Below are 13,439 nucleotides of genomic sequence, written 5' to 3'. Positions count from 1 at the left end.
TGATATGGGGGCCTCCCAGTGATGTGTTCTGGACCAGAGCAAAGCTGAACAGTTTCAGAAAAAGAAGCCACAGTCCTGGGAAAACTCCTTGCTTTCAGCTAATGAACAAGAAGCTAGTTAAAAAGCAAGAGAATGCAGCTCTCTTCCCTGCTGCAGAGCCGAGAGCTGGGGAGAGACCAAGCAAGTTACCTGTGTTTTGAACACAGCCACTGAAGGAATTCCACTGCCTTCACCCTGCCTCTCTTGAATCTGGCTTAAAGGGACAGAAAGGCACAGAATTCATGTCTGGGCAATAAGCACGTGATAGGGGATACAGCACCATAAAGTCACCCCAAGACACTTGCTTACCTATATCCTGTATATTGTGATTAGCAAAATTATCCCATAAATGATTTCTGAAATTGAAAGAGGCACCCATTCCACGGTTTTCTAGAGGCGGATGATTTATCACACTCCATTCAAAATTCTTCGTCACAGGACAAATGTTTCCATTAACCTTTCTTTCATGGAAGCCAGCAGCCATCTACATCTTACTAAATCCAAGGCACCATCCATGCTAATAACCATGCAGATGTAGTCAACTCGCTAATTACTTCCCCTGAAATGACAAGAAGTGAATTTGTAGCTGTCAGATCCTCCCACTCAGTAGCACAAGCATGGACTTGAAAGAGCAATGAAATTGCTACCTGCTATTCTTTTTCCCCAAGATAAGGGTACTTGGACTCCTGCTAATTATCATGTTTTGATTAAACAGGAGTACTTTTTTCACTTTGTTCATGTACACCTTTGAATGAAATGAAATTTTTCTGGAAGCAGAGAAAGTAATGATATGCTTTTATTAAATATTAGTAGCATTATCTACATTGCAAGTAGTTTCTAACAGCAAGTGCAAAGGTTTGCCTGAGTTGTCTTCAACCTTAACTTGCAAAATTGCCAACTTTTGCAGAGAAATTGTAATTTCTCTGAGGGACACTTAACAAGTAAAATTTAGCCTTTTTGGAGGATGGCACTGCAAGTTCTGAGGAAGAGCTGTGTGAGTTTTCTGGGAAACAAGCTCTGTCCTATATAATAATGAATACAAATTTAGCCACATATGTGCATATTTGCAGATTAAAATCACAAATGGTGGTTTTGTTGACTACAGCATTTGCATTATAACTAAAAGGTGCTCCACTGGACCAAGTCATTGAGATAGACTCTGTCAGTCTTTCATTTAAAGCCCTGTTGTGTCCCAGCAGAAAGTCATCCTTTAAAGGAGGTGGCTCAACCTGCACCCAGAAGAATCCTATGTTTTAAAATGTGTTGACATGTAAAAATGGAATGAGCTTATCCATCCATGGGTTTGGAGAAATGAAGGAAGAGGAGTGCATTGTTTTCTGGACTTCATCTTAGTTATGTAAATTGTAATTTGATCTTGGTCAGAACTTGTAACAACTCTGTGGCCTTGTGAACATGCATTTTGATTTAATTAATTTTATTTTGGAGGTGAAAATGCTTATCTGCAACTAGAAAATAAAATGTTGCAAACAGTAAAATATTAACACATAGTCTAGTATTATAAAAATGCCCAATATTTCTGTAGAAGGAGATATTTGCATTGGTGTCTTTTGTGTTTAATTTTAAATCTGCTCATGGCCCTAATATATTTTTCAGGAGTGAATAAACTCACATCTACTGTTATGCTCACATATCCTGCTGTAATTTATAAACTTTGGGCCCTGATGACAGAGATCTGACCACGTGCAAGGTGCTGATGACCAGACAAGGAAGAAATGAGTTTGCCTTGCTGGCTACCAAGGTTTTATATTTTCGACCTCTTTTGTCTGAAAATAGGTGTCTTACCTTGAATTTTCTATTGTACATTGTGCTTTGTGTCCTTGTTGGTTGCTACATATAGAAGAAAACCTCTCCTACATGAAATTGTTCAACACATTCCTTCTTAATTTTAGTTCTTATTGGAAGCTCTGCAGGCCATTGTCTTCTTTTCCAACTGCTTCGTTAATAAACTTCATGATCATGAGAAACGCAAAGGGAAAAATTAAATTTGACTGGCTCAAAGCTCAATTCCCTCAGATTTCTGATCACACAAAACATTTTAGAGCACAGATAGTGCTGGAGGTTTGGTTTGTTTTTTTTTTTCTTTTTTTGTACTTACTATAGAGAAAGTGAGGTTATGCTGCTTTTGCTTCCAGTGCTTTTCAGCAAAGAACTAAAGGGTACCACAGTAATGAAACAGCAAGCTGATAGTCAAGAAGAAGTTCTTGTACACATCTATAAGTAAAACTGAAAAAAACCCCTAAAAATAGAAGATGGAATGTGCAATGGATAACCCATTTCCCAATTTTAAAGGCACTGGGTGCATTTCAGGTCACCAAGAAACCTGGCATGTACTTACCCAAAGCTGAAAATCAATCAGGCTGCTTCAGCAGCTCAGTGTTATCAGTCCTGCCCTGCAGACCACAGATCTGAAACATTAGGCAGCCCAACAAGAGGGAGAAAGTTAATTTGAGAGCAGCTGTTTTAAGACAGATACATAATGGCATTAGGAGAGGAGCACTGTGGTGAGGTGAGAACTGAACAGAAATGCCCATTAGGCTGAAGAAGATTTTAAGTGAATTATTGGAAACATATGCAGCCAAAGCCTAACATAAAGGTGTGAGACAAGAGTATGATGAAGAGGGCTGTTAAAATCTACTAATAAATAGTCATGCTGCATGGGACTTACTGGGCCTAAATTGAAGTTTTTATTCCTCTACAATGATTCTGGATGCTCAACAGGTTGCCCAAAAAGGTTTTGGACTCCCCATCCCTGGAAGTGTTCAAGGGCAGGTTGGGCAGGTCTTTGAGCAGCTTGGTCTAGTGGAAGGTGTCCCTACTCATGTCAGGGGAGTTGGAATGAGATCCTTTAAGGCCCCTTCCAATTCAAACAATTCTGTGATTCTATGATTCCCTGCCCTGTGCCACTCCAAGTATTTAGACACCATTTTTCATTGATTAGGATGAAATGCAGAGATTTATTTGACATAATTTAGTTGTGATTCTGCTTTCTGCTGAAGATATTAGCTGTTCTTCTATTAGGAGGATAAAATCAATTACGAGTGGTTCTGCTCTTTTTTTTTCAAACATAGATAATAAAAACATTTAAAAAAATTTTTTTTATTTGCATTTTCACTCCTGTGCCAGTTTGGACAAATTTAGAGGAAAATATCCTCTGATAGACCCCAAGACAACTCCTTAAAATTATGAATTATCTTATGAACTGCAGAATCACAGAATAATTTTCATTGGAAGGGACCTCAAATATCATTCTTTCCAACTCCCCTGCTATGGGTGGAGACACTTTCCACTGGGCCAGGTTTCTCCAAGCCCTGTCCAACCTGGCCTTGAACATTCCCACGCGTGGGGCGGCCACAGATACTCTGGGAAACCTGTGCCAGTGAACAATCAAGGATTATTTTTTATGTGTCACTGGAGGTAGAGAAACCTCTAAAACAGAACTCAGCAGTTAGTTAAAAGCTTGTCATGACACTGAACAAAGGCTAAGTAAAGGAAACAAGGCATTGTGTTTCCAACTGAAATTAAGGAGAGATGGAATCTACAACAGTGATATGTATTTGAATTTAGCAAGGGCATTTGAAAACATTACAGAGTATTTTCTGAAGACATATGTGGACAAAACCTTAGTTTACTATCTTATCTGTAAATATGTTTATGGCAATTTGAATGCTAAAATGAAAACTGAGAGATAGAGATTTCTGTATTTGTTATCATGCAACTGAATGTGTAATGAATAAATGTATGAATTCCTTTTACGATAAGCACTTAACATGAATAATGCTTTATTTTTTCTCAGATTATTTTAATTTTCTCAAGACGTACACTATAGGTTTTTTTACGGGCTAGCAGAGAAGTAATATTTGCATTAAATACTGCATTACTTACCTATGTATCTTTCATAAAAAGAGCTGAGGTGTTCAAAGTGTGTAGTTACTGAAGGAAGTGTTTCTAGCTGTGGATTTAGAAGGGAGAAGCAATTTTTTCTCTCTTCTGCAAACCATCATCACGATTCTTCTGGCTGGAATAATATTGTCTGTTACCATCACTTTTGTAGGCTGGTAACAAGCAACTTGTGCTGTTAGCATGAAACTGGGTGAAACCTGAAGGATCTGACAAAGACATGACAAAACTACACAAATGACAAATGGCAAATATAGCTTGATGCTGAGAAATAAAAACCAGCATCCCTGGGGAGAAGAATATGAAGTATTCTTAATTGCAGATATACTTACAGAATCACAGAATAAACTGAGTTGGAAGGGACCCACAAGGAAATCCCACCCCTGGCCCTGCACAGGACATCCCCAAGAATCACATCATGTATAATGATGTAAGAGAGCTGGAACCAGAATTTACATATCCTAGATAATAGCCTACAACTAATATCCCTACTTGCATTATTTTAAAGGATACTGCTGCCTATGTGAGTATTTACAAAACACAAGGCAATAAAATCTGTCAGTCCTGCACCTCTAAACCACCCATTGCTTATCATGTGTGCATAGCTTATAGGAAGGCAACCTCTGTGACTTGGTGTCCTTGTCTGCAAAGTGCTGATAGCAGCGTTCACCTAAATTATAAAACACTCATAGTCCAGGAAAATAATTATATGCTAAGGGAGGTTTTAATACCAATGTTTTTTGATGGGTAATTCCTATGACATGCATATTCTTATCTCAAACAGGAGCAGTTAATGTGTAGTATTTGGTACAGTGGTTTATGGCTCTGTTCATACAGTCTTTTTATTTAAAAATTCCTTGGTGTAAATAGAAACAGAACCCATAAAACAAAAGACTCATGACCATCCTACATTCAGGAGCATTGCTAAATTAAAATGCATTTGTAGCAGATAATCTAAGCACACCAAGAACTGTGTCTCCTGCTGTTGCTTTGGCTCGCAGGGAGAACAGCAAGAGGCAGAATTCCAGGTGTGGCTGACTGAGCTTGGATTCCTTCTGCTGGCTTGACACCTCCTCAGTCAAATAAAATATCTTTTGGCTCACCTATATATGTGAATCTGATCATTTTTTACTGCAATTGGTATTGTATAAGAGGAGAAGAGAGACTTTATTTAGAAGGCATAGAAGCAGAATTAACAAATGGAAGAAAGAAGCATCTGACCTATATTTCAGGGACTGGAACATGTCTGAAATGCAGATGAAAAGCCCATTAGAACTCCCCTTTAAACTGTACACCATCCAAATCTATTTGTCATGAAGCAGTTACCTGCTCATAACTGAAAAAGTACTTTGATATATTTTTTATGAATTCAGCTTCTCTAAGATAACTGATCGTAACACAACCTTGCATTAATTACTGTACTTCTGTCTCCAGAATTATGTCCTATAAACAAATAAAGCTGAAAAAAAGAAAAAAAGGTCATGCATTAATCTTACACACACACACACCAAAAAAAAGAAAAGAAAAAAAAATCTTAATAACATAAAGCTTAAAGAACTTTTTTCTTTGTTTTTATTATACTGCAAAGGGCAACCAAACAATTAAGAAAGAGAAGTTAAAAAATAAACCTCTCAAGAATTTTTTTTACTTGGTCTAATTTAGACAGTGAATAAAGAAAGAAAGCATTTAAAATTAAAAAGAAAAAGGTACCATTCAGAAAACAGTTGGATCTCTATTTGTTTTGTCCCACCTTGCAATACAGTAAACAGTCAATAATCATTGAAGCCAAATGATATCATCCTCTGGGAAGAATTTTATATCTATTTTAATTTTTAGTTTTCATCTTCGTAGGAAATAAGATTCTAAAAAATCGACATTATATGTAGAAAAAAAAATCTTTAATAGTACAGTTTATATATCCACGCATTGTTCAGATTGCAAGGATGTGGGAGTTTTGCTTTGTTCTCTTTTCAGTACCCTAAGAAATGTTCATTCTTGCAGTCAGGGCTTGAAACACAGTTAGCAATATCAATAAACTCCATCCACAGGTTTTTTGTGTAATAACCTCCTCTTCTGCTGAATTTTACTCAAGCCAAAAGTTGACACTTTACAATTAACACAGAAAAAGACTAATCCTGATCTTAATATAAACAATATAGTTTTAGTCTGATTTATTGCCTGATGTCTGATTAGTATTCATGTCTCTATTTTGTATGTTGCCCTAATGCTTTACTGAAACAACAGCTGGATTTTGGCCATTTATTAAATACCACTCCTTAGAGATGTAGAATGTAAAGTAGAGATACACATGGTTTAGCAGCCCCCAAATTATCTTTAAAGGGAGCATTATATTTGTATTTTAAATTAATTAAGTGAAAGAAAGTGTAGCGTACTGAAACACTGTTAGTACTGTAAATACACCAGACACCAGTTGGTGTATAATGTGGATAATTATTAAAGGGAGGATATTAGAGTGTGGGTTTATTAGTGTTCCTGATGAAGATTTTCCTGCTTTGTTTCATATACGTTTAGATGCAGCTTCAGTGGAACATCTTCACTTCTGTTCTACTCTGTCCACATGTGAGCAGTGTGTTCCTGCTCTTTACAGCAATGTCTCAGAACTTCTCTTTCCTTACCATGACCATAAATTGTACCGTGCTGCCTGGACTAAAAAGACCAGCCACACAGTAGTCTCTTCTGAAATCCTCTGGGAAACATGCAAAAATACTGTGGTTTCTGCTTAACATCATAGCTACAACTGAACCAAAAATATGGGTTCAACATACAGATATATCCAACTCTCAATCTCTAGGAGGTGGTTTCTCTCCAGGTTAACTCCTCTGCCCCATAATCTAAGTAAAATAAAGATATTTGCCCATGTAACAGACATAAAAGAGAACTAAACCTCTATTTACACTACTTTCTGTGATGAAATCACAGTTTAGAACTATTAATTGTAGAGCAGAAGTAAGTGGTACAGCTCTTCCATTTGGTGCATACGACATGATATGGGAAACATGGGTTTCAATTTATGCATCTTGCTTCTGCCTTCCGCCTTGGAAAGAATGCAACGTCCAGGAGATCAGTGAATCCCCAGCTCAATGGAAGGGCAGTGCCTCTCAAAAGAGCAGCTGTGTTTGAGCATTAAGAAAGTGATAGCTCATGAGTGGGTCCTATGATTTGTTCTCTGCTATGAGAGTGTGTTAGCTTAAGACAGTGATTTCCTTGATAATTGTGGGCTTTAGGACTTCCTCTTGAATGTGTGCCTGAAGAAAATTCGGGGTTAAAACTCCCTCTTATTTTCCATCCAGATGCAATTTGAAAACACCCCAACTGAAGGCATTTTTAGGCATTTCTATATTACCTGTACTACCCTGCTTTTTGCATGTAGGCAGAGAGAATTTTACAAAGGAAACTCATATCCCCTTCCTATTTCATCTCTACATTTCTTGGGGCAAAAGCAAATCTTATATGTGAAAAGCCTTTGACTAGAAAACTATTTAGATTCATGCACTTGGTCATAGCACAATAGAACACGTTTTTCTACCACCAACAGAAGACATTAGCATGCATCAAGAATTAAAATGGGACAGTGATTCTTATACTTCTTTGTGAAATGTTTTAAGGTCAGTATTTAGGGAAAACAAAATGAATGAAAATGACAAAATGTCTTTGTGGATTCAGTGTTATGTCTGCAGAGTAAAAATATTATAAACATAGTCTGGCTCTAGCATTTAACAGTTGAAACATTACTGATGACAGTGACATTATATCAGGGTACACCTGGAGTAGCTCAGCAGGGTAGATATCTTACATTTACTTGCTGAAAGCTGTGGCTTATATTCAGAGGCCAGTGGGTCTTTTAGTTATAACTAACTCTGAACTTGTAAATCATTTTGCTGGAAAAAAAAGACAGGATTTATCTAGCTTCATTTTTATCCAAGTAGAATTTAAGTAGGAAAATTTCTGTCTGCATTAGCTGTTTTAAAGCTACTGTATAAAGTTTCACATTAGTCTAAGTGAAAAGGGAAGTAGGGCCACTGGCTTTAGAGAATCCAGCTGCAGAGCCAAGAATGCAAGCTAAATTTATGGAAGTCATATGTTAATTGTATATGCAGTAATTTAATGGAAATAGGCACCCACCAGCATGGAATTAATAATACTTGATAGTATTAATAGAATTCATGTGAAGGAAAGACCATGTTTGATTTTACATGTTTTCCTACTTTTCTTTTAATTTTTAGTTAACAAGAAAGATAAAAAAATAAAAAGAAAAAATCTACTGCAGGTAGATTGCACTGTCATGCAATAATAAATTACTTAAACTGCAAGTAGCCCAATTCCTTTTATATGGTCCCTCTTTGCCACAGAGTTTCTTATTCAGCAATCCCTACAAAAAGATCTATTAACAAAAACATATGGTGGTTGGAGTGCTCTGGCTTTCTCAGCAAGGTAATATATAATATAATTAATTGAGCCTCTGGGCCATCTTAATATCAATGGGATTAGGTATTTGTTTAAAGAAAGTCATGTGCCTATTAATTTGCTGAATTGAGGTCTAAGATAAAGAGGAAAATACTGCATGTGATTATGTCATAAAAGATAGCAATCCTCTGGCTACATAGGAGGGGTCTGAGTTAAGGCTATGCAGAACCATGTATTCAAAAGCTTTAGTTTACCAGGTGGAAAGCAAGTTTTTACATGTTGTGTAAAGTGCTGTATGATGCAACATATATAGTAGGGCACAAGGAATGTCCCAGGAATTCCAACTACCTGCCATATAATCCCATATTATTATCTCAGTATTATTTCAACAGTTGTTGAGAGCCTATTCCTGAGGGTCTCTGCTAGGACTGACTCTTAGGACAGGCCCAGCCACAGACTCATGGTGGTTAATGACGCTTCTCAGATACCACAAATGCACTTGTCTTGTCTTCACACCTCAGTGCACTTCCAAAGCACAATGTCAGACACAGAAACCACTCAGGCTGCTCTGCATGATTGTTCAATTAAAGAGCACAGATAATTTCCAAGACTATTTCAAGTATAAACACGGGCCATTATCTACATGTCTTTTAATCATACGAAGAAAATACAAATGTTGAGAGGGCAATGAAACTGAAATGTGAGGAAAACTTCTTATGCAAATAGTTGTTCACCTTTTCTTTGTTTTTCTTCTCCTAAATTTAGTTGACAAAATCATGAGCTAATGGAAGGGTCCACAAAGCAGAGTTTTTCCTCCTCTGCCTGCATCTATGAAGAGTGTGAGGACATAGATTACAGAATCTATTTTCAAAAAGTCTATTCTCAGCCTTTCTGGAGATATACAGAAGTTTTAATAATTGCTCTGACATGCCTGTTCAGCCACAGGGAGTCTATCCCAATAATTTAGACAATCTTTAAATTGAAACAATTTGCTGGAAAAGTTATTTGAATGTGTCACTGTGGTAAGGAGAAAAACACTCTGTTGCATAGCATCAGAACAACAACTCTGAATCTTTGTGACCTAAGTAACGCCTGGGGTCTGTGCTTAAAGAAGTGGAAATGTTTCCCTTTTAAAGGAAGGGAAATTTAATTTTTGTATTTTGACATCGTGTGATACAAGCGATTCTCTTTTGCTATTGCTTTGTAGTGACGATAGGATTTCAAAAAGGGACTTTTGAAATAAAACAAGGTTAGGTCAGACTGAAGAGCTCTTGAAAAGCCTACTCCAAACTAGTAAAGCTATTTCATTTTCCATTCTCTGAGCCACTCATATCTAAGCAAAGTGCGCTGTGTTTTTCAGAGGATGCCTATAAAACTCAAGTCCGAATTGATGATGAACCAGCCTATTTGGACATTCTAGACACTGCTGGACAGGTGAGTAATTCTCCAATGTGAGTCATTCAATCAGAGATAAACTCAAAGATTTTAACCTCGGATGTATGGGTCACAGTCCTAGGAACAAGGTTCCCTATTCAAACATAAAGGAAGCAGTGGCAGAATAACACAGAGGAATTAACAAAGGAGAAGATTAAAGGAGTGCTGCAGTATAGCACAGTATAATTTCCAAATCTCATCACAGGAGACAGACAGGCTGAAATGAGCAGTGGATAAAAAGATGTTTGTTTCTTTTTCTTTTGTATGCAGGAACATCTATCACAATAATGGAATGAATAACACTGTGTTGATTGTCTTACGTCTTTCTCAGTCCTCCTTTTTTATATGTATTACAGGAATTTTCTGGTCGGCTTTTAGACTAAGTATTTTGTTACATTTCCTCTTCTACCCACATTATATTTAAATATCAAATGCTCACGCATAAGGAAAATATCTTCATGCCAGAAGTAATACACAGTGTACATACACAGGTTTTCCAGAGAAAGCTGTGGCTGTCCAGTCCCTGGGAGTGTCCAAGGCTAAGCAGGATGGGACTTGGAGCAACCTGGTCTAGTGTAAGGTGTCCCTGCCCATGGCAGGGGGGTTGGAATGAGATGAAATTTAAGCTCCCTCCCAACCCAAACCATCCTGTGATTCTGCCATTTCTATGACAGCATGTCTGCTGTGTGAACATCAGTCAGGGGATTAAGTTTCATATACAGTAACAAAGAAGAAGGTTAAGTAAAATAATTTATTCTACCTGACTCAGTTAATTCCCTTTCCATCTCAAGATATTTTTACTGTTTAATCAAAGTGCTGCCACTTGCTGATCTTTTCCTCAGGTGTTGTCTCAGGGTCTGTTTGAAGGATTTTGTAGTTTCTCAAGTTTCCATAGTGCATGTGCACCTTGTGCAGGAATGAGACAACCAACAGGGAACTTAAATGTACTTAAATAAACAAAGAAATATCTGAGAAGGAAAAGCCTGGTAACCTTGTTTTCAGCTTCCCAGATGTCTGAATGCACCTAAGATGGGCATTGAAACTGGTAGGGAGTGCAGTCTGCTGCCAGAAATTTACAGGAAGTTCATCTGCTGTCAGTCATTTTCACATACACAATTTTTGCATGATTTTTTTTTTTATTTTGGGTCATATGAAAAGGCTAGAACTAAGCCTCATTCGTAATTTATGGGAGGGGGATATGATTGCCAAGGTAATGAGTTTTATCAGAGCAGACAACGGTAAGGTAAGGAAAGAAATCAGAATAATTCAGTCAGTGGAAGGTGATAAGAACAATAGAAGAGGAAAGCTCATAAACAGAGTTTTAAATTTTGTCTCTATTAGGAAGAGAAACATCTACAATATTAGAGGTCCATGGCATGTAGCGACCAAGTAATGAAATGTGGTGCAGATATTTCACAGAATCATAGAAATTTTAAGGTTGGAAAATAAGATCATTGAGCCCAACCATTAATCCAGCATTACCAAGCCCACCACTAAACCACGACTCTAAGTGCCACAGCTACACATTTTTTAAATCCCTCAGAGGATGATGACTCCACCACTGTCCAGGCATCCTGTGCCAGGGCTTGAAAACCCTTTCAGAAAAGAAATTTTTCCTAATGTCCAATCTAAACCTCCTTTGTTCCCTCAGCCATTCCTCTCTGTAGCGAGCAGAGGCCTGTGACAGAAGCCCCCACACTCAGCAGATCCATCAGCCCAGGCCATTGCACAGCCTGGGCATAGCTATTCTACTTCAGTTGAAATGATTCTACCAAGTCGATTTGATATGACAAAAACTGTTTTAAATTCCCCTGTTGTTCCAGCGCAGATTGTCATCACTGAAACACATTCCCAGTGTAACTAGGAAGATCTTCCCACTTTTCTTCCCCACAATTTTTCAGGAGCTGTCCATTCTAAGTGTCCTGGATTTAGCTGCTTGTCTTTGCAGATGTCTTTGGATTTGTTGCCCCTCTATCTGCACTACACAGCTTCAGAATAAATCAAGACCTAATCCGACTCCCATTGAAGTCAGCAGCTGAAATAGGCTCTTTCTTCACAGAGGACTTAATGGTGCTCTCACCAAAGCTGACACAAATTCTGCTCTGACTTTGGTGACTCAGGGTAAAAATCCAAAGCACCCAGTTGGGCTGCTGCTGCTCTGTGCCTTGATGGTACCTAGCTGTTTTTATTCCCCTGGGTTTTATGTCAAATAGGAGATGGTGTTACAGCTTCTAAATCAGGCAGTAGAAATCTCATTTGTCTGGGTGTCCTTGCAGTCATAAATACTTCATCATCAACTTTGAATAATGACTTTAATCACTTCAGAAGATCAAGGAGCTAACATTGTAATTCATCCCTATTTGGGAACACAAGAAGTCAATAGAGAAACTGACTGAATTTAATGTGTTTTGTTGTTGTGCTCGAGGATATATTTCAACAAAAATGTTTCTTCTTTCCCTCCTGTATCTATGGACTAACTGAGAATTTCAACACTGACCAAATTACCTACTAATAATTGTTTTCAATTGTCATGTCTAGACTTAAAAACCCACATGTGATTTCATACCTGACACTGCATAAAAGTCTTTGATATTTTAACTGGTAGATCCAGTATGAAGCACTTAAATCATAAATGGTGCTTCAAAAATACATTTATGTTCTCAACTTTCTGAAGCTGAAAAAGAAAACAAAACATTCAAACAATGTGAAAACCAGAAATATTAATAAACTTCCTCATCTAGTTACTGATTTTTCTCTTCTCATGAATATACAGACACTATAACATAGACCAATTGCTTGTCTCAGGAAGAAAACTGATGTTCTGTGAACTCTGGATACATATTTTATACACAATCATTTGCCCTTTTGTGCTCTTCCAGTACTATTTTTCTACTGAAAGCACAACAAGAGGCATTTTCTTAATGAGTGTAAGGGTTGGTGCAAGCAGTTTTGCTTCACTGAACTCACTACAGCTGCTTTTCACCACCCTCTACACCTGCCAGCCAGGCAGCCTGTGTTTACTCACCACAGTCAAATTCAGACAGAATATGTTTACCTCAGACAGTTTCAGGAGCAGGTATTGATGGAGCTCCTTATAGCTGGATTGTCATAAACAGACCTAACTTGAGCTGTTCCTACCAAAAAAGCTTGTAAATGTGTGGTGCTGCAAGGAAATGAACAAAAAATTGATGCTGATATTCTTTTTCAGTGGCACAACCAAGTATAGAAGAAGCTGCCAGTAATTCCTTTGGTTAGCTGTCAGTGATGCCTTTAGCTCTTTAACTAGAAGTCATATTCTTAACCCAAAAGTTTTCTTTTTGCAACTACATTTTAATTAAATCCAAAACAAGAAGAAAATAAAGCCAAGCAGAGTAAATGTGAGATTAAGATCATATTTATAAAATTGAAGAAGTTTCTTTTTTTAGCTTTTATACTAGCTACAGTAGGGCATGTGGAGTATATAGGACAAACTTAATGGAAATCTGCAAATGCAAATTAGTATCCATAAAGATAGCTTGAACTTCCTTGTTCACCCATATGGGAGATTTTTTGAGTAACATTCCCTTGAAATTCACCTGTGTCCATTGAGTTTGGAAGTGGTGTTTGTGGCAATAATTCTGGGA

The 13,439-nt window shown here is 37.5% G+C and overlaps 1 protein-coding gene across 1 annotated transcript in view; it reads left to right on the top strand.

Annotated features, from left to right (window-relative positions):
- RIT2 (Ras like without CAAX 2) overlaps nt 1-13,439 on the top strand; it is a 189,326-nt gene that overhangs the window by 70,245 nt on the left and 105,642 nt on the right. Inside the window, exon 4 of the mRNA XM_048292204.1 lies at nt 9,743-9,816. Within this exon, the coding sequence (XP_048148161.1) occupies nt 9,743-9,816 (74 nt within the window). The remainder of the gene's footprint in view (nt 1-9,742; nt 9,817-13,439) is intronic.

The sequence above is a fragment of the Corvus hawaiiensis genome, chromosome Z (genome assembly GCF_020740725.1).
Source record: "Corvus hawaiiensis isolate bCorHaw1 chromosome Z, bCorHaw1.pri.cur, whole genome shotgun sequence".
Classification (NCBI taxonomy): Eukaryota; Metazoa; Chordata; class Aves; order Passeriformes; family Corvidae; genus Corvus; species Corvus hawaiiensis.
Note: the sequence above shows the minus strand (reverse complement) of the source record. Positions and strands in the feature narration are given on the sequence as shown.